The sequence below is a fragment of the Haliotis cracherodii genome, unplaced genomic scaffold (assembly GCF_022045235.1).
Source record: "Haliotis cracherodii isolate W230 unplaced genomic scaffold, xgHalCrac1.p SCAF_6, whole genome shotgun sequence".
NCBI classification, from domain to species: Eukaryota; Metazoa; Mollusca; class Gastropoda; order Lepetellida; family Haliotidae; genus Haliotis; species Haliotis cracherodii.
The window spans coordinates 29,435,686-29,458,289 of record NW_027266319.1 but is presented as its reverse complement, the minus strand read 5'-3'; the positions used below and the strand labels follow the sequence as shown (position 1 = coordinate 29,458,289).

Genomic DNA, 22,604 nt, shown 5'->3' with positions numbered 1-22,604 from the left:
AGGCACATCTTGGGGCACATCGAGGGACACTCAGCTGGACCTCTACAAAGCTCTTATCAGATCAAAAATTGACTATGGTTGTGAGGCTTTTCACTCAGCATCAAATACTGTCTTGAGGCGCCTAGACAGAATACAATACAAAGCCCTAATGCTGGCCACAGGCGCAGCGACAGGCACCTCACTAGAAGCACTACAAGTAGAAACGGGTGAACTCCCATTGAAACTAAGAAGAGAGCAGGCAATATTATCGTTCTGGGGACGAACATCAAACCCTTTGGTTAAAAAGATATGGCAAGACAAAAACGCTCGAGATGAAGCCCTAGCTCGAAAAAATCCCTCACTAAAGCCATCTGGGATATTAGTACGTGAACTCATTCGAAGTCACAATTGCGATGACATTCAGCCTCCAGAAAGTCACTACAAAGGGTTACACCCTCCCTGGACTTTACAAACTCCCAAAGTTGACACTGCTTTAACATCAGAAGTCACTAAAAGAGAAAACCCAACCCTACTACGATCAGTAGCTATCACTAAAATTCAAAACTACCTGGGACAGCTGGGCCCATATATACACTGATGGATCCAAGAATCCTATCAACAACAGTGCTGGTTACGGGATCCATATCCACAGCTCCAAACCCCAAGCACATTCAGTTCGCTTGCCTGATGGTCAGTCAGTATTCACGGCTGAATTGGAGGCAATTCATCATGCACTCAAACTCATACCGGAACTCCCGGAAGCAAAGGCAGTCGTCCTATCAGACTCGCTAAGTGCACTTCAGGCCATCAGTGGGAGAAACTCAAACTCCAGGCCAAACACGGTCAACAATATTCTATACGAATATACAAAACTATCGGACCAAGGGCAACAGGTGGAGCTGTGTTGGATCCCCTCTCACATAGATATTCATGGAAATGAAAAAGCAGACTCACTGGCGAAGCTAGCTCTAGACAAAGCGGATATACAGCCTATTCCCTTTAGTAAACTAGAGATAAAAAGCAAAATCAAAGCCTCCATAGCAAAAAGATGGCAAGCCCAATGGGACGCAAGTAAGATCGGCAGATGGCTATACAAAATTCAACCCAAGGTCCAACAAAAGCCAAACTCATACTCAAATGAAAGCATAATTGAAACTGCTATCTCACGCCTCAGACTTTGTCACAAAAAGCACTATGACAAGGTTTGTTCATCTTGCAATCAGGCTGAAACCATTGACCACCTGTTACTAGAATGTCAAGACCATGCCCCAGCCCGGGCTAGGTTAAAACAAGAATTGCAGTTAGATCCGCTATCTGTCATAGATCTCCTAAAGCCAAGAGATGCAATAGCGAAGGCCAAACTAACTCTATTTCTCAGAGATGGACAGCTGCTCGAACGTATATAAACAGAGCAGCCAAGAATGAAAATGAAATCATATCAATATAAAAAAATAGAAATCATATCAATGCAAAAACAGAAATTATGTGAACACCGAAATCACAATAGATATGTGAACCCTTCTCACACACAGGAGTCCCAAAGAGGGACAGGTCAGCCGAAATTGCCTAGGCAGAAGGCGACCTCTTAAACACCTAATGCAACAACAACAACTGTTAGTTAGTCTGGTATTCCGACAGCACCTGTATGTACAGCCGCGAGTAGGATACGCCTGCTTGCTGGACTTCACTTGTACTTGTTGAGCTGGAATCTCCGCTCGACATATTTCTAATTGTATTTTGTTGACGTAGCTTGTCTTTTGGGTGACGTAGCTTGTCTTTTGGGTGTACTACTTAATTGGGGGAATTAGCGGTAGCAGCGGTCACGACTGGCTATCACATTGAATGACAGAGAAGGATGTTGTGTTGGTGACGTTTATTGGTGGAAGCAGAGTGAAGTTTACACAGAAGTACATTTAATTGTAATGGCACGATAATATATTTAAGAGGTTGAGTCATATTCATCTAATTGCATACATATGATTATAACAATTCAATACGTGTACAACACGTACGATCATAATAATACAATCGGCATACAACCGATAATAACATGACTGTAAAGATGTACAATATATTTGTTTAACGGGTGGTTATTAAAAGGCATTAATTACGCAAAAATATGTCTGGTAGAAAACAGTAGAAAAACAGTCACGCGTGGATATTCTGAGAGACAATATAAATACATGTCGGCCGACTCAGTTTTCAATGTTACTAAGTTGCAGGCAAATCATTGCTATGAGTATGTGTCACTGAATGTAGGAACGTACATGTTATTGACATTGGTACACATACTCATATTGGGATGTTGCCGTGCAACTAGTATACTACTATACAAAAATATACATTCGCGAGAGGAAGTATTGTCTGGATATTAAGTCAATGATAATTTTCACAACGCTACGATATAGCCGAAATAGATCTAACCTACACATCTATTTATGCAGTTTAAATGCAATAGGAGTGGTGGAGGAAACGAATCCTTCCATGGCTTGCAAATACCAAGGTCGTCGCAAAATGCATTTTTAAAAAATTAAGCACAATGAGTTAAAATTAGTTTCAGAGATCACGTTTGGGGGAACAAACTTCAGCGATAATATTAGGTTACAAGACAAGGAGTATCACAACTTATAATTATATTTCCCGTTATGCAAAGCAGTCTATACATGCAAAAAAATATTGTGTGAAATTTATTTGTATGATAATCCAGAAATTGCAATTACATTGACATATTTCAATAGTAAGACTATAATATTAACTTGGTATTTATATAGCGCTAGTTTCCAGACTGACTGCTTAAAAGCGCTCTTGTGTGTCTTCAGATGTTTTTTTGAAACTGTAAAGTTCACTGAGCATTCTGAGTTATTTGGGCAGGGCGTTCCAAGGAAGAGGACCAGCCCTTGCAAAGCAGCAATCCCCGTAGGAGATTGTTCTTGATGGTGGCACTTCAAGCAACGATTGATCACAAGATCGTAAGGTTCTTGTTGGCTGGTATTGTATAATGAGATCCTCCAGGTAGCTTGGAGCAAGACCATGCTGTGCCTTGAACATATATACCCCCTGACTTCACATTTGCTCCCCTGTTCAACAGATGATTCAGCAAACAATGCCCCACATCATTATTTCATGTGTCGTGCAATATCAAAATCTAATTCACCGATCTGTAGTTATTCTAGATGATTTTCTCAATAAACTCCCATCAAAATATCAAATGCAGCAAATTATGCACGCACGCACGCACACGGCGTAAAACTAGTAAACTGGCATAACGTGATAAAAAGATCTACTTACACTGAGACGATTCTGGCGACCCTGGATCCAAAATGAAATGTTATTTGTCCATTTATAAAAGCGAATGCACTACACGCACTGGAGGCGACGACAAACACCAGATCCATGCGCTGCTCCTGAACGGCACAATACACGTCATGGAAGCCGCCATAATGCAAAATTTGAGACTGATTTCCGACTGTCGCTAGAAATGAATCATTGACAGAAATCTTCACGTCACACAAATCGAGGTAGATCTCTTCCGTTTTGAATATATACACTAAGGACGCCCATCCACATGGTAGTCCAGAAAACAATAAACACTCCAGCGTTGACCATACCAGAAACAATACCGCCTTCCATAGTGGTACGTTGTCGTAACGACTTTGTGGCTTGTCGCAAATGTTTACAAGAAAAGAAGACTCCATCAGAATGTACTTGGTATTCGTGGCCAAACCTTGCACATATTTTCGATATAGCCACTAGTCTGGTCATGCAGGTCTGCGTTTTACAAACAAGCTACTGGTACTACTCTTGTTTTGTAAAGGGTACATTATATCCCAGGACGAGCCAGCCAGTGTGTCGATGTCGTGTGGTTGTCAATTTCAAAACACTGTTTGGGGTTAACCTACAATCCTGCACGTGCAGCATTCACATTTTCCAATGATATCATCTGTCCAGGAAGATCACTTAAAAGAGCCTGTGAAAAATGTAAAGTCCGTGTTTTTTGTTTTTTGTTCTTTCAAATGGATGCGTAAGTTTGGTTTTAACGCCGCTTCGGACACAACTTCAGCAATCTCACGGCGTGTCAACTAAATGTCAGGGGAAAGTCTATAGTGAAGCAGGTCGTATCTTTCATATAATGTGTGTTTGTTTATTTGTTTGTTGTTTAACGGAACACTCAGCAATATCCCAAATATATGACGGCGGCCTGTAAATAATCGATTCTGGACCAGACAAAGTAGTGGTTGATAATACGAACATCGTTCCATTCCGTTAAGGTACGGGTAACACACAGTCAGCCAAGTCATCGAGCCTACCTGCTCCATTTGGTCGGTTCTTACAACAAACATATGTTACTGGAGACATATTTTAGCACGGAATTTCCACGGAGACTCTCATAAGAAACAATTTATATGATAAACGGCTTATTAGAACATATGACAATAAGATAACGGTCGGGACCATGGATGATGAGTGAGTGAGTGAGTAAGTTGTGTTTAACGCCGCTTTTAACAGTATTCCAGTTATATCACGGCGTGTCAGCTTAATGTGGGAGGAAAGCCCGAAGTGATGCAGGTCTCTGACGTTTACCACTTCGGTGAAACCCACGAGCACGGGTATGGTGCTGACAATCCTAGAAACATAATCGGGGCGCAACGGGATTCGAACCCACAATCATAGGGTTCTGGCCTTAGACGACTGGGCCACCTGTGCTTATAAAAAATGGCGTCCCCCCAGTAAAGACGATCTGACGATAATCAAGATCTATATTGTAATAAAATGAGTCTTGCTTCACGAAGGGTGCTTCCTTGTCGTTGCATATTGACCTCGTGAAAAGTATTAATTCGCTTTATCCTTTAAACCATCCCCTTGTTTCATTACGGTAACTAGGCTGCGAATCGTGAAACGTTAGTACCAGACGCCATCTTGTTTTCTAGCAGACGAGTTAAAATTCATCACATCACGTCAATTCTGATCATGCGACGAGTCAATATTCGAGGTCAGTGTCAGTCATTTGATTTAGGGTTCAACATTCAAAATGTATTGTTTCGTCGCGTTGTACGAATTAACCGGTCGGTCAGACCACCTTAGGGGTCGGGTCCTCGGGTCTTTGATGTCGCATACTGACCTCGTCAAAAGTAATTACTCTGTATTTGTATAGTACTTGTTGCTAGTCTGCTAGTCAACATGCAAGACTCGTTTAAAATGGCCCTAAAACATTAATTCCGTAAGTTTAATTAATCATTAATCCCTCTTCCTCTGTGACTGTATTCACTTGTTGGGGTTCGATCCCCGTCCAGTCAAGTTCATCCTTATTGTAGGTCATCGGCCCGTGTACTAATATATGTATATATTAAATTTCTTGAGCAATAATGAAACATGTTTTGTGTACATCTAAGTATGGATATATAAAAATACAGAAACATATACAAGATACGATGATGAGGTATTTCTGACAGTTCTTGGACATAAAGCCTGTTTAATTAATTTAAATCTATTACCTGTTGTTGTCAATGTTAATCTGCTGCTTATCATAACATGTCATGCATATCACTCATCACTTGGTTGTTGTCACTCCAGCTTGATATTACGGTGTAAGAGTCTACATCGAAACATTGCTATATGAAATAAACCAGAAGTAGATATCAATAAAGTTGTGCGTTATCTTAATTACTCGTCAACATTAAGAATGCCCAACAAACAGTTAACTCTTTAAATATTTAGCGGCACGTCCCGCAAGCAGACCGTGCAGGTATTAGAGTAGCTGGCCTTAGATCATTCTAAGAAGCTCCTTGACAGCGCGTGACACCTTCGTTACACTCCCGATATAGAGAGCTCCGCAAACGTGTATCACTGTGAGGAGCTTAATATCAACCAATCACAGCATGAATCGGTGTGTGGCGTATATCGCCAGGCAACAAAGAAAACAAACGGTCTTAAATATTTATTGAAAACGAGTATTCCATCTGAACAGCCGTTTACACAGGTAGGTGAATAATGGATCTCTGACTAGTTTCATCTAAGTAATAGATATGTTATCAATTCATGAAGAATTCTTAATACTGACGATAACTAGCCGAGTGAACCGTGAACAGGAAAACACGTTTTCATTTGTTATATTCAGAAGTGAAATTTCAAAGGATCGTTTCCGATTCGGTTCTTATTTCTCAGAGGTATTAATCACAAATATCTGCGACAGGCATTGTGCTAGAACTTACCCCAGCTGCCATGGTAGTAATTCATGGGTGTGAAGGGACAACAAAATTTGCTAAAAAAATCGGAAATGCCCCCTTCCCCCCTCTCCCTCGATTTACCCCCGAAGTAATATGTAAATAGATGATTTATTTCGCTTGTTTTCATCTGGACTAGGCCTGTTTGAGTTTGTCTTTGTGACAAAGACAACTTGATCATAAACTGTATGAGGTAAAAGGAATGTATGTCACAACTAAGTTTGAGATATAGATCTGGGTGAGGTAACAGGCATCTCATAACAGGCATTTGTGAAACACAGTACGAAGGAAGGTTCATTTGGCATTTGGGTTTGCATATTTTTGGGCCCATATTTTAAAACAAGATAAATCTGTAATTTGCTTTGATAAATGACTGCAGATGATACAGAGAATATCATGTAAAATTCAAAATAAGGATTTTCTAAGTCGACACAATTTATGGATAACAACTTCTTTATTTACAGAAAAGAAGACGTTTCGGTATAGATCCTTGTTGTCAAGCAAGTATATGATAACATCAGACTTACGCTACCATGTATATGATAAATTAAGACTTACACTTAATGCACTCAATGGGAGGGCCTGGTGGTTAAAGCATTTGCTCGTCATGCGGAAGACCCGCATTCGATTCCCCACATGGGTACAATGTTTAAAGCTTATTTTCTGGTGCTCCCTCCCGTGCTATTGCTGGAATATTGCTAAAAGTGGCGTAAAACCATACTCACTCACTTACACTGTGACGGTGCATTTGATAAATTAAGACTTACACTGCATGATAAATATATCATGCCCATTAGGTTCCATATACTTGGAGTATATAATAGTAATTTTTTTTATAATTATAAAGAAATAAGAATCTCATTTTTGTTGTTCATATTCCAGGGATCATTCATGTGTGTGCCTGAGTTATCATTCAACAACGTTTATCAGTTATCATTCAGCCACTTTTATCAGTTATTCAACTATACTGAGAGGCAATAAAAACACACACCAGTCAAAATCATGCGATTGTGATAATATCCCACATAATATCACATAAAAAGATCATAAAATGTGAAATGGAGATCAATCCTGACAAAATGACGTTGTTTTTCTCAGATTTTAATGCAAACCAATGACTGAAGAGCATCTCAAAAAGAGGAGGTATGAAATCAAAGTTCAAAGTTCTAAAACATGTATGCCCACCTTGGGCGACAATGCATGTCTGAAGTCTGTTAGGCATTGATAAGCACAGTCTTCGAATAAACACCTGTGGAATGGCCCTCCATTGCAACTGCAAAGCTTGAGTTAACTCAGCGACAGTCTGTGGTGGATGCAACTGACATCGAACCCCACGGCCATGCGTGTTCCACAATTGTTCAATTTGATTCAAAGCCGGCGAACAAGAGGGCCAATTTAACACCTGAACATTGTTTTGTTGCAAGAAATTCCGGGTCACGCGAGCTGTATGAGGTTGGGCATTATCATGTTGGAACACCAGTTCGTTAACACCACGTCGACGTCCTCTCAGCAACCGAAAGAGCACTGGCTGCAACACTGTGTCAATGTAACGCTGGGTGTCGAGATGTCCATGAATCACAACCAAGTCAGAGCGAGAGTTGGCATTAATTGCACCCCACACCATGACACCTCTACCTCCAAATCGATCATGTTCAGTAACGCAGTTTCGAGCTAAACGTTCATGGTTCCGTCTGTATACACGGGTGTGGCCATCTGGGAAACTGACGTTGAAGCGTGATTCATCTGAAGAGATGACATCTCTCCATTGCCTGGGAGCAAGAAGACCACCTTCAGTTGCCCAACGTTGACGTGCAAGACGGTGTGCGTGAGTCAAGATCTGGTCACGATAGGGTCGACGGTTCCGGATGTTTCGGGCAGCAAGGCGATGTCAGACCGTGCGATCACTGATTGGTCGTCCCCTTGTTCCCATCATGCCAATGGCAGTCTGTCGTGCTGTTCTGACGCGATCCCAAAGGTGACTCACAATGATGAGTTGGTCCTGCCTCCGTGACGTCACAGGTGGCGTTCCTGGTCGAGGAGGGTCGGCAACACTCCCAGTTGTACTGTGACGATGCTGCAGTCGGACAACAGTTGATTGATGGACACTGAAGTGTACAGCAACATTTCTCGGCGTGTGACCAGCTCCCACCATCCCTATGGCTTGGTTCCTCTGCGCGTTGCTTAACTGTGGCATTGTGAATATGCATGATACCCTGCCCGCACTGTTTTTTTTATATAGCCCAAGTTCCCACTTTGCATGCGCATGACATTTTTCCGATCTTCCTGACTTCCCACATTTCACCTTCATGGTTGTGTTTTAGTCGTCAAGCCACTGCGTTCATGGCAGTTGGGATTCAAACTCAAACATTTGATGTTCGACATTGTTCTGTATACCCCTTTACTTCATGTCAAGTTGTCAGACACACGGACACAGATAACGCCGACTTTTAGCATGATAATAGGTGTGCGTTTTTAATGCCTCTCAGTATATGTTTATTGTTTCAGAATTATTGCCCACTGTGATCTGTGACAATGACGGAGACTTCACCACAGCCCAAGTCCATGGTGCGGGGAAAGAAGTGGAGCGAGGAGGTGGAGGAGGCTTACCGATTCCAGCTGGCAGGGTACCGGGACGCAGCCGAATACAAAATAGTCCACAACACTGACCACGTGAGTTTCTCATCAGGGACAACAGGTGGCCCAGTTGTCTAAGGCACCACAACTTGCTGTTCAGAGTTGTGTCCCTTAACTGTGCCAGGATCTTATGGTCGGGAGTTTGAATTTCAGATTTGCCTTGATTATGACCTAATGACCTAATGACCTGTCAGCTCCGTACTGGTGCTTGTGGGTGTCACCTCAATGGTAAACCTCTCTGACCTGCATGACCTGAGAACTTCCCTCAACATTAAGTTGACACGCCATGATATCACTGTGACAATGTTCAAAGTGGCTATATTATAAAGGGCAAGAAAAGTCAACATAGCAACTTTTCAGATTTTAATACTCTAGGGCATACTTATTCACATATGCTTGACCAAAATTAACATTGATAAATGGGAATAGTGTAAAACAGACGCTCAAAAATGACAGGCGAAATCATCCCTCAAACAAACAAGTCTGCCACTAAGGGGAATCCCCTTACTGGAGTTAAAACAGGTTCCCTGTATCGGGTAGCCTAGTGGTTAAAGCGTTCGCTCGTCACGCCGAATACCCAGGTTCGATTCCCGACATGGGTACAATGTGTGAAGCCCATTTCTGGTGTCCCCCCCCCCCCCCCGTGATATTGCTGGAATATTGCTAAAAGCGGCTTTAAACCATACTCACTCACTCACTCCTATCTGCTCATCCATTTGATTGCCATGTCAACAACTTATGTCACCTTTGTAACAACACTGAAGATGTTTATTCGGGGGATTAATCGCTGACAGGCATTTCTTGAGTGGAATAGTGAAGTCTCCTTGTGCCTACAGTGACAAATGCCTACAGTGTTATATATGCATCTTTATGCATCAGTGACTGTCTCAGCTACTTCCTTCAACTTTGAAATAAAGTGGTATAGACCTTCATTTAATTGTAGAAAAATGCCTACACAAACAAAACACATTAACACATTTTTCTTCTTTGGAAATTGACTGGTTGTTTCTTTAAAACTTTATAATAACAATACAATATTGTATCATAATTATTGATATAGTTATTTATCATTTAACTAAAGCATTTATCCATGACATAAGCTTATGACATAAAAACATGTATGTCATACCCCAATGACATAAGTATGCAAATTAGATATGCAAATTAGATAACCGGAAGTGGGACTTTTTTCGCCAGTGCACGTGAGTAGGTGTTTACAAACAACATGGATACCTTTGATGTTGGAGACATTATTTCAATTATTCTGCAAAAGTCTGTTCAAGTATTTTGTTTAAAATAATCCGAGGAACTCTTTTTCTCAGCGAAGGAATATGCCATAAAGGAGTTAAGAGGTTGTTTATTTTGGTTTACACGGCTATGGAAAACATGTATCACTACGCACGATCTATACGTAAGATTTCCACAAGTTGCTGATGTTAATGTTTAATGCAATTATTCCTTAATTGGGAAGCAAAAATGTGAAAATGATAAATAGAATTCATCACGAGTGTTTTTTAATATGGGAAATATCAATCTCATCCCGTTAATCGGTATTTGCCTCGCCAAAGGCTCGGCAAATACCGATTAACTAAGACTCGGTTGATATTTCCCATATTAAAAAACACTCGTGATGAATCCTCTATATATATCCTATAGTTATATAGTGTATTATAGTTATTGATGTATTGATATATAGAGAATCTCACCAAAGTGTCTTTTGATATCGAATATATCAACACGAGTTGATACGTCTGTTGTGTATAATACGCACAGACTTTTCTTCTGTATCATATTAGGCTGTCAGTATGAACCACAATATTAACGATCTCTCAACTCTGTTTTTTTTTCTTACCAAAACTATATTCTAATAAGATCCCCCTTTTCTATTTTTGAGAGCGCCCTGGGCGCTTATTACATCGAATATGGTAGTTCACTTGGCACAGGTGATCCATAATTAATCCAAGCTAATTGTAGGGTATTTTCTAATTATTTTGAAAAAATTTAAATTAATAATTGACATTGGCTAACTAAAACTGAACCGTCTGCTTTTGTATCATTAACAGATTAAGTAGTGGATTCCTGGAATAAGTAAATGATATCTTATGAAGTTTCACACATTTGATGGAATTCTGTGTAACAGTGGCAGGAGTAATAATGACATGTTTAAATGTGTGAGTTCATTTTGATTTGTGCTGTAAGACAGTGAAAATAAAATGGTCAGTACACAGCCTGTTACCATGGTTACAGTATCTAATTCAAGATGTTACTTCACCTAAAACCCTAGTTTATCCTTATAAGGGAATGAAGCTTACCAATATTTTAAACCAGCATCAAATATTCAAGAATTCATGTTAGTTTTGTTTGTTTCTAAGACGAGGTCAGTGTTTTTTTGTTTCGTGACTTTTTAGGCTCATGTGTTATTTGTAGGGGACCAAACCTAAACTGGGGCTATTATAAAATGTAAAATGGTAAATGAATGGAGAATTACTAAGATAACAAATCTGGTTTCATTTTGTACATGATAGTTGAATTTATGACTGCTGCATTTACTTCCTACAGAGGACCCGTGAAGATTCGGGGTAGTATAGGTATTCAGCAACCCATGCTTGCCGTATAAAGCTATTGTGCTTGTTGTAAGAGGCGACTAATAGGATCGGTGGTCAGACTCGCTGACTTGGTTGATGCATGTTATCATATCCAAATTGCTCATGATGTCAGTCACTGGATTGTCTGGTCCAGATTTGAATAATTACAGGCTGGAATATTGCTGAGTCCGGCGTTAAACAACAAACAAACAATCAAACTTCCTACAGAGGGTAATGCTGAGAACTACATCTGCAAAACCCTGGCATATATGTTATATCTCACACTTTATAGTTATTGTAATCAATGGATATCATTTACTTTTACAAGGTAGACAACCGGATCCTAAAAACAGATATCAACCTCATACATAAAATGTTACCAAATATTGTCCTGTGTGCTGTGTTGGTGAAGCTGGGGTGGTAGTTGTGCATCTTCCTGTCGCAAGGGAGTTAACGACTTTAAAAGTCCAGTTTCCACCGTTGCTGAACTACGCTGGAATTTCCAGGCTAGATCATAGCGTCACCAGTGGCTATTATGAGTTATGTCCCTTCTATGTCCCTCCTATGTCCCTCCTATTGACCAATCAGATTCCATCTCTCATATCACTTGCATTGCTTCAAACAGGTGCACAGTCAAGATGATCTGATCGCTAATCAAGATCTATATTGTAATAAAACAAGTCTTACATGTAAACTGCATCAAATCACTTGTGCTCCTTGCTTAAATACATGAAAAGATTTGCAACCCAGTTGACGTTGAAACGTTGAAATCCATGTTGTTTATGAACCGGATGTCTACTTCGTTATGAGATTTTGATTGGACTATGAATAGACTCGTTAGTCTAGCCGAAATGTAACTCTGGGATTCCAGTCTAGTTTGGCAAGGGTGGAAACTGGATTTTTATAGTCGGACAACTCCCTTGCCTCGGGAAGATGGTAGTTTTCACAGTTTTCGCAGTACACAGTTTGTGGTGATTGCATACATTTGCATTCATTTGGTTAAAACAAAGTTCTTTAAAATGATTTTTTTCCCACTTATCTCATCATGTTTATTCAGGATATCTGTAAAGAAATTATTAAATAAATCTTCACTGCTAATTTCTGTACGTGTTATTTCCTGTGCAGGTGGACAGATGGCCACACAATGGCTACGTGAAGAAACTAGTCCGGCGAGACGGCTGCTTCTACTACTACAACAAGGACCGTGAATGTCCTGACAAGGACGTCTCCAAGACAAAGCTCTACCAGTATTAGACATGTGGCAATCTTCATGAAGGCATTGTACAAAGCAAATGCATTGCCGTCCATCGTCCGTCCATCAACCCATCTGTTAATGATGCATGGTGCTTGAACCAAACCCCACATGATGGAACTCTTACATTTCACTCTCATTGTCATAAATGATGAAAGGTGTGATTGGTTGTTGGTTTGATTGACAGATGTCATTCATTCTGTGATATGTACATGTATGCATCTTGGTCGCAGGACCTGCATGTACTGATCTCATTGGAGGTGGTTGTGATGCCGATTGCGACATGCTGTTCCTGCTGACGACGTCCAACAATCCACATTGTATAATATTTGACTTTTGTTTGTGGTATGACTGTGATGTGTTCAAGGGATGTAGCCGAAAGAAGGTGTTTTTTTTTTTACAAATTTCGCTCTAAAGTAATAATCTTATATTCAGTCTTATTAATATAAAGATTTTGTTCAAGAATCAACAGCTTCAGAAGATGTAAAGATGTGCAATTAGCAGAGTGACAGGTGCTGTGTTGTTGTTGTCAATCAATTATCAGTCTGCCAAAAATCTTAATACCAAATCAGTCACTTTAACAGGCAATCTTTAAAAAAATGTTTTGTTGCTACCCAAAATGTCCTTGAAATGAAAAAAAATCAATTGGAATATAATTCCCTTTTTACCCACCTGTGATAAAATGTAAATTCCAATAAACATGAGACAGATGTTAACAATAGTTGTGTTTATTGCTGTATACACATCCATACACCCACACTGATTGATTACAGAAAGCTGTAAATCGGAGTTACGTGTTTGGTGAGTGAGTATGTTTTTTCGCTGCTTTCAGTAATATTCCAGGAATATCACAGCAGGGGTACTTGTATGGGTTTGGACTTTTTTATCCCCCACAACAAAGTGGGAGGGGGATATAGGAATGGTTGCTGTCCATCCGTATTTCCGTCCGTTCATCCGTCACATTATATTTCCAGAGCATAATTAGGAAAGCATGTTTTATTAGGAAACTTTGCATATGAATCAAACACATACTGAACTGGAGCCTTTTGATGTTTCCTTCGCAATAAGTGGGACTTAACCCAAATACAGGTTACTTGCATTACCAGAGCGTAACTTGGTTGGGTTGTAATGTTCATTTCTAGTCACAAAAGATAGATGCATGAAGTATAATGTTGTAAAAGATGAAATCTCAACAAAATCAACATTTAAAATGTCAGTCATACAGCATCCAATATTAGCATGACAGTTGCCCAAATTGAGGTTCGGTAGCAAAAACAAGCTTTCAACGTAATGGCCAAAGGGACCACACATCTGGGTTCACACAAGTTCAATGGCATGTTGCGTGTAGCGTGTAGCGTGTATGACCACCCCCTGCTTCAAGACAGGCAAAAACTCTGGTGCACAGTCTGGTGATTTGTTGGTTTGTTGTTTAACGCAGCACTCAGCAATATTCCAGCTATATGACGGCGGTCTGTAAATAATCGAGTCTGGACCAGACAATCCAGTGATTAATATCATGATCATCGATCCACGCAATTGGGATCGATGACCAGCATCAACCAAGTCAGGGACTTTGACCACCCGATCCTGTTAGTCGTCTTTTACGACAAGCATAGTCACCTTTTACAGGCAAAAACTCTGGTGCACAGTCTGGTGATTTGTTGGTTTGTTGTTTAACGCCGCACTCAGCAATATTCCAGCTATATGACAGCGGTCTGTAAATAATCGAGTCTGGACCAGACAATCCAGTGATTAATATCATGATCATCGATCCACGCAATTGGGATCGATGACCAGCATCAACCAAGTCAGGGACTTTGACCACCCGATCCTGTTAGTCGTCTTTTACGACAAGCATAGTCACCTTTTACAGCAAGCATGGGTTGCTGAATACCTGTTCTACCCCGGAATCTTCACCGGTCAGTGGTGACGTCGCTTTGGATGCGTCGCCATTCATTTTGGAGGGCCTAGACCAGTTAATTGTCAGTTGACTGGAGGATGTGGTCTCTGTCGAACACGACATTCCATGACACCCAGGGTGGTTCAATGGGGACATGTTTGGGGAGCGTGCATGCCACAACAACATGCCGTCAGCTGCAAGTAAGTTCAGTATGATTAGGGCTGTATATGTCTGAAGTTGTCATGCTGATAAGGGACACCACGTGGCAGCTGTTGTAGAAGTGGCAGGACAATCGATTGAAGAATCTCATCCATGTAACGCTGAGCTGTCAAATTTCCTTCAACTATGAACAGTGGTGGTCTCTCCTGCCCACAAATTCCTCCCCACACCAGAACACCCACTCCATCATACGGTAAACATACTGTCTTCCACCACCCTGAACAGACAGAACCGGTTGTCATCAGTGAAGACGACCCTCTGCCAGTCACGTCGCTGCGCTCGATGTACAATCCGGGCCCATCTCAATCACTGGCAATGATGTTGCACTGTTAATAACTGCTCTTGGTCAGTTGACTAACCATATACCTTAAGGCATTCGTCGCTGATGACGTCACTGCCAGGCCTCAGATGAAAAATATGCATGTATTGGTCTTCATTGGGCGTAGTTACCCTAAGTCTGCCCGTTCTTGGCCTGTCTGATGTCTGCCCGGTTTGTTTGTAACGTTGCATCAGATTCGTTACAGCAAAACGGGAACAACCAAATGTTCGAGCAATGTGGGCATGTGTGGCACCCATCTGCATCATACCCAGGGCCATTTCTGGGCTGTTTTTCAGTGTGAGTGTTTGTCATGCCATGCTTTTAATTTATATACCTTTATTGCACTCTTTCTTTCGCATTTTCTACACAGAAAACCGTGCCGTGGACATGTATCACTTTCTGCATTGAACATTGTTGTGTTTGAACGATGTGTTGTGCATTGATCAAGTTTGAAGTGGAGTGGTGGTGTGTTTGTGTGTGTGTGTGTGTGTGTGGGGGGGGGGGGGGGGGGGGGGGTGTCTTTGGCTCCGCCTTTGATGGTGAATGGTGAAAAAAATAACACGAACTACAAACATAATACGAACCAACATAATTCTAATGTGCCTCATGGCGGTGGATATAATAATGCTGTTTTTTTGTTTGTTAGTGAGTCAGGAGAGTCATATCATATAATGAGGTTCGTATTCATATGAACATGCCGAGAGTGTGAAGCATCTCTGTCCCTGTCAAAGGTTGAGTATTGTAGTGCAACGTGTCTGCTCAATCAGGGACAATTACTCCACATGTCCATTCTAGTATTGTGGCATACCTGCAATAAATTATATATGTTTTCAACCAAAATATCACGACCACCAAATACTACGTTTGTTGCAGAGACAACATAAATGCCTTTGGTGTAAGTACAAGAGAAGTGACTGCGTTTTGATGAGGTTGAAGCACACATAAAATATTTAAAACAGTGCACGTTCTAAAACGTGTGAGGTTGTTCGAGTACCGAGCTGTTCATATTGAAGACTGCGTGAACATATTTGTTTCTTTAGAATGTTGTTTGTGAGTGACTGCTGGCGCGGTTTATTGTGTCTGAATGGGTGTTAAACTGCGGCATGGTATCACAGTGGGCTAGCACTACAAAATCGGCATTAGTCTGGACTATATTTTTTCACCTACCCTCAATACTACCACTACCACTATCACTACAACTGCTACGACTTATACCGTGACTTGCCATGAGGATTGTGGTTCAGAATGGATTCCAAGCAGCCCATACCACATTTGACTTCCCATAGGGATTCCGGCTAAGAACAGATTCCAACCACCCCACACCAGATTTGACTTCCCATGGGGATTCCGGCTACGAACAGATTCCAACCACACCACATTTGACTTCCCATAGGTATTCCGGCTACGAACAGATTCCAACCACACCACATTTGACTTCCCATAGGTATTCCGGCTACGAACAGATTCCAACCACCCCACACCAGATTTGACTTCCCATGGGGATTCCGGCTACGAACAGATTCCAACCACACCACATTTGACTTCCCATAGGTATTCCGGCTACGAACAGATTCCAACCACACCACATTTGACTTCCCATAGGTATTCCGGCTACGAACAGATTCCAACCACCCCACACCACATTTGACTTCCCATAGGGATTCCGGCTAAGAACAGGTTCCAACCACCCCACACCACATTTGACTTCCCATAGGTATTCCGGCTACGAACAGATTCCAAGCACCCCACACCACATCTGACTTCCCATAGGGATTCCGGCTAAGAACAGATTCCAACCACACCACATTTGACTTCCCATAGGGATTCCGGCTACGAACAGATTCCAACCACCCCACACCACATTTGACTTCCCATAGGGATTCCGGCTAAGAACAGGTTCCAACCACCCCACACCACATTTAACTTCCCATAGGGATTCCAGCTAAGAACAGATTCCAACCACATCACATTTGACTTCCCATAGGGATTCCGGCTACGAACAGATTCCAACCACCCCACACCACATTTGACTTCCCATAGGGATTCCGGCTAAGAACAGATTCCAAGCACCCCACACCAGATTTGACTACCCATAGGGATTCCGGCTAAGAACAGATTCCAACCACCCCACCCCACACCACATTTGACTACCCTTAGGGATTCCGGCTAAGAACAGATTCCAAGCACCCCACACCACATTTGACTTCCCATAGGGATTCCGGCTAAGAACAGATTCCAACCACCTCGCACCACATTTGACTTCCCATAGGGATTCCGGCTAAGAACAGATTCCAACCACCCCACATATTTGACATCCCATAGGGATTCCGGCTAAGAACAGATTCCAAGCAGCCCACACCACATTTGACTTCCCATGGGGATTCCGGCTAAGAACAGATTCCAAGCACCCCACACCACATTTGACTTCCCATGGGGGTTCCGGCTAAGAACAGATTCCAACCACCCCACACCAGATTTGACTACCCTTAGGGATTCCGGCTAAGAACAGATTCCAGCATAGAGAGTTTGAGAAATTTGATGGTTTTCTATTTTCAATGAGGTGGACACGAAATACAAGAAAATGGAGGCCCAGCGTTTAGACAACGTGTCACTATTTCTAGATTCGTGTTGTTGTCAGTTTGTGTTAATGAACATAAATTATAACCAACATGGTATTAAGATATACTTGTGAAACTATTATGAAAATAGATAAAGTTTTAAGCACCTGATTCGACAGGAAGTAATTGAAGTGACGAACACTTTTGTATAAAAGTACAGTTTTTTTCTTGTGTGAAAATGCCGATGTTGTGGAACAAAAAGAGATATGGGAAATATTCTGCCTTTGTATGTTGATGTCCGTAAAACAGCGTGCTCGCGTCCCTCGTGATGCAGGCTCGGAAACCTGTTAATCAAGACATTTAATTTGATTCAAATTGTTATGTCTAGACCAGCGATTTTCAAATAAAAACAGTTCCGTCTTATCGTTCGTGTCTGTACTCTGACACGATAAGGCTGAAATATTGCCAATGTGATATTACACCTTAAGTCACTGTAGTCTGTAGTCGGACGTGGACTCAGATAAGCATATTTAAGGCAGGGCAACACATGTGGGTATTCTGAAACGCCAATTCAGATTTCCAGGACACAATTGGGTAACCATCAACTCATATGGAGGAAATTCTTTTTAAAAACATCAAATAATTGAGAGTTTTGGGTTTGAGGCTATTTTAAACAGTGTTTCGAGTTCATCAGTTCAATGTGGGAGGCAAGTGACGCAGGTCGTAGGTAATCATTCCTTTGGTGAACCCAACAAGAATGGTTATGGTGCTCATTTTCCAGTGGTAATAATCTGGGTCTGGGATCCGAACGCTTGGCCCCCCGTTGAATACGAGGTTACCTTCAGTACATGGGTTGTTACCAGGTTTACCTTCAGTACATGGGTTGTTACCAGGGTTACCTTCAGTATATAGGTTGTTACCAGGGTTACCTTCAGTACATGGGTTGTTACCAGGTTTATTTTCAGTACATGGGTTGTTACCAGGGTTACCTTCAGTACATGGGTTGTTACCAGGGTTACCTTCAGTACATGGGTTGTTACCAGGGTTACCTTCGGCATATGGGTTGTTACCAGGGTTACCTTCAGTATATAGGTTGTTACCAGGGTTACCTTCAGTATATAGGTTGTTACCAGGGTTACCTTCAGTACATAGGTTGTTACCAGGGTTACCTTCAGTACATGGCGTGTTACCAGGGTTACCCTCAGTACATGGCGTGTTACCTTCAGTACATGGTTTGTTACCAGGGTTACCCTCAGTACGTGGGTTGTTACCAGGTTTACCCTCAGTACATGGGTTGTTACCAGGTTTACCTGCATTACATGGATAGTTACCTGGGTTACCGTCAGTATATGGGTTGTTACCAGGGTTACCTTCAGTACATGGGTTGTTACCAGGGTTACCTTCAGTACATAGGTTGTTACCAGGGTTACCTTCGGCATATGGGTTGTTACCAGGGTTACCTTCAGTATATAGGTTGTTACCAGGGTTACCTTCAGTATATAGGTTATTACCAGGGTTACCTTCAGTACATGGGTTGTTACCAGGGTTACCTTCAGTACATGGGTTGTTACCAGGGTTACCTTCAGTACATGGGTTGTTACCAGGGTTACCTTCAGTACATGGCGTGTTACCAGGGTTACCCTCAGTACATGGCGTGTTACCTTCAGTACATGGGTTGTTACCAGGGTTACCCTCAGGACGTGGGTTGTTACCAGGTTTACCCTCAGTACATGGGTTGTTACCAGGTTTACCTGCATTACATGGATAGTTACCTGGGTTACCTTCAGTATATGGGTTGTTACCAGGTTAATCTTCAGTACATGGGTTGTTACCAGGGTTACCTTCAGTACATGGCGTGTTACCTTTAGTACATGGCGTGTTACCGGGGTTACCTTCAGTATATGGGTTGTTACCGGGGTTACCTTTAGTACATGGCGTGTTACCTTCAGTACATGGCGTGTTACCGGGGTTACCTTCCGTACATGGGTTGTTACCAGGGTTTCCTTCAGTACATCGCGCGTTACCAGGATTACCTTCAGTACATCTCGTGTTACCAGGATTAACTTCAGTACATGGCATGTTACCAGGTTTATCTTCAGAACATTGCGTGTTACCAGGGTTACCTTCAATACATGGCGTGTTACCAGGGTCACCTTCAATACATGGCGTGTTACAAGGGTTACCTTCAGTACATGGCGTGTTACCAGGGTTACCTTCAGTGCATGGCGTGTTACAAGGGTTACATTCAATACATGGCGTGTTACCAGGGTTACCTGCAGTACAGGGCGTGTTATCAGGGTTACCTCCAATACATGGGTTGTTACCAGGGGTACCTTCAGTACATGGCGTGTTACCAGGGTTACCTTCAGTACATGGCGTGTTACAAGGGTTACATTCAATACATGGCGTGTTACCAGGGTTACCTGCAGTACATGGCGTGTTATCAGGGTTACCTTCAATACATGGGTTGTTACCAGGGGTACCTTCAGTACATGGGTTGTTACCAGGGTTACCTGCAGTACTGGCCCCTGTTCCACAAAGCGATCATAGCCCTATGACTGTCGTAAGCCTATGCTAAAGAATGGGAGTTACGATCATCTTAGCGCTACGATCGCTTTGTGCAACGGGGCCCAGGGCGTGTTATCAGGGTTACCTGCAGTACAGGGCGTGTTATCAGGGTTACCTTCAGTACATGGGTTGTTACCAGGGTTACCTTCAGTACATCGCGCGTTACCAGGATTACCTTCAGTACATCTCGTGTTACCAGGGTTACCTTCAGTACATGGCGTGTTACCAGGTTTACGTTCAGAACATTGCGTGTTACCAGGGTTACCTTCAGTACATGGCGTGTTACCAGGTTTGTCTTTGGAACATTGCGTGTTACCAGGGTTACCTTCAGAACATTGCGTGTTACCAGGGTTACCTTCAGTACATGGCGTGTTACAAGGGTTACCTTCAGTACACGGTGTGTTACAAGGGTTACCTTCAGTACACGGTGTGTTACCAGGGTTACCTTCAGTACATGGCGTGTTACCAGGGGTACCTTCAGTACATGGCGTGTTACAAGGGTTACCTTCAGTACATGGCGTGTTACAAGGGTTACCTTCAGTACACGGTGTGTTACAAGGGTTACCTTCAGTACACGGTGTGTTACCAGGGTCACCTTCAATACATGGCGTGTTACCAGGGTTACCTTCAGAACATTGCGTGTTACCAGGGTTACCTTCAGTACATGGCGTGTTACCAGGGTTACCTTCAGTACACGGTGTGTTACAAGGGTTACCTTCAGTACATGGCGTGTTACAAGGGTTACCTTCAGTACACGGTGTGTTACAAGGGTTACCTTCAATACATGGCGTGTTACAAGGGTTACCTTCAGTACACGGTGTGTTACAAGGGTTACCTTCAGTACACGGTGTGTTACCAGGGTCACCTTCAATACATGGCGTGTTACAAGGGTTACCTTCAATACATGGCGTGTTACAAGGGTTACATTCAATACATGGCGTGTTACCAGGGTTACCTTCAGTACATGGCGTGTTACAAGGGTTACCATCAGTACACGGTGTGTTACCAGGGTCACCTTCAATACATGGCGTGTTACCAGGGTTACCTTCAGTACATGGCGTGTTACCAGGGTCACCTTCAATACATGGCGTGTTACCAGGGTTACCTTCAGTACATGGCGTGTTACAAGGGTTACCTTCAGTACACGGTGTGTTACAAGGGTTACCTTCAGTACACGGTGTGTTACCAGGGTCACCTTCAATACATGGCGTGTTACAAGGGTTACCTTCAGTACATGGCGTGTTACAAGGGTTACATTCAATACATGGCGTGTTACCAGGGTTACCTGCAAATGGAAGTTTCCGACGGTTAACAAGAGTTATATAACACAGGTTCTACCTTCAAGTCTTGAGGAAGTTATCTTTTTAGTACGCATCGCCATCAAAATATTAATATCCCGTTCCACCCTTCTCCCCCATCGCCCTTAACTATAACTGTGCATGGCGTGTTCCCTGAGACGGAAATGATAATTTACATTCAGCCCCCGTATATTCATTACATCCTCTCGTGTGCTGACCCGTCTTCTTGGAATTGGTCCTGTCTCTGAAACTGATCATGTTCGTTGCAGAATCTTGACTGATAAGAGCTACGTATATATCAGTACGGATGTCACATGACTGTGCAGAAACCAGCTACACCGGGACGGTAACGTCATCACGGGGCACGGGTTGACTCGTCGTCTGTCCGGAGTTGTGTTCATTTTGCCAGCAAGGAACCTGTGGTCCTAGGGTCGACCATGTTCACTCTGATTATGTTTTAGGTTTGTCAGCACCATAATCCTGCTCGTGGGTTCCACCAAAGTGGTAAATATTTAAGGCATGTATAACATTGGGCTTTCCTCCCACACCGAGCTGACACGCCGTGATATATTTGAAATACTATTCAAAGCGGCATTAAACCCAACTCACTCAGTCACTCACTTTTTTATTTTTTAACATGCAGTGATTTGACTTGTCTTCGTGTTAATGATTCAGTTTGACTCTCACGTCGATTTTGCCATTCTGTTCATTTACAATATTCTTTTCTTGAGAATGAACAGAACTAGCGTATTGTCAAAATACACAATTCATTTAAAATCAGCTTTAAAATTCTGTAAACTTAATTAATCCTTTATCCCTCTCCCTCTGTACCCATAGACGACCCGTGAAGATCCGGGGTAGAATAGGTCTTCAGCAACACGTGCTTGCCGTAAAAGGTGACTATGCCATTCGTAAGAGGCGACTAACGGGATCGGGTGGCCAGGCTCGCTGACTTGGTTGATGCATGTCTTCATATCCCAATTATGTGGATCGATGCTCATGATGTCAATGACTGGATTGTGTGGTCCAGACTCGATTATTTACAGACCGCCGTCATATAGCTGAAATATC

General features: G+C 42.2%; 2 protein-coding genes across 2 annotated transcripts; both read left to right on the top strand.

Annotated features, from left to right (window-relative positions):
* The first annotated feature begins 8,708 nt into the window (after positions 1–8,708).
* On the top strand, positions 8,709–13,376 carry LOC139445576 (meiosis expressed gene 1 protein homolog). The gene is made up of 2 exons (XM_071226733.1): positions 8,709–8,870; positions 12,545–13,376. The coding sequence occupies exons 1-2, from the start codon at positions 8,733–8,735 to the stop codon at positions 12,671–12,673; spliced, it is 267 nt and encodes an 88-aa protein (XP_071082834.1). The 5' UTR covers positions 8,709–8,732; the 3' UTR covers positions 12,674–13,376.
* Positions 13,377–20,839: 7,463 nt separating this feature from the next.
* On the top strand, positions 20,840–21,547 carry LOC139446353 (involucrin-like). The gene has a single exon (XM_071227692.1). The coding sequence runs from the start codon at positions 20,840–20,842 to the stop codon at positions 21,545–21,547; it is 708 nt and encodes a 235-aa protein (XP_071083793.1).
* Positions 21,548–22,604: the final 1,057 nt, after the last annotated feature.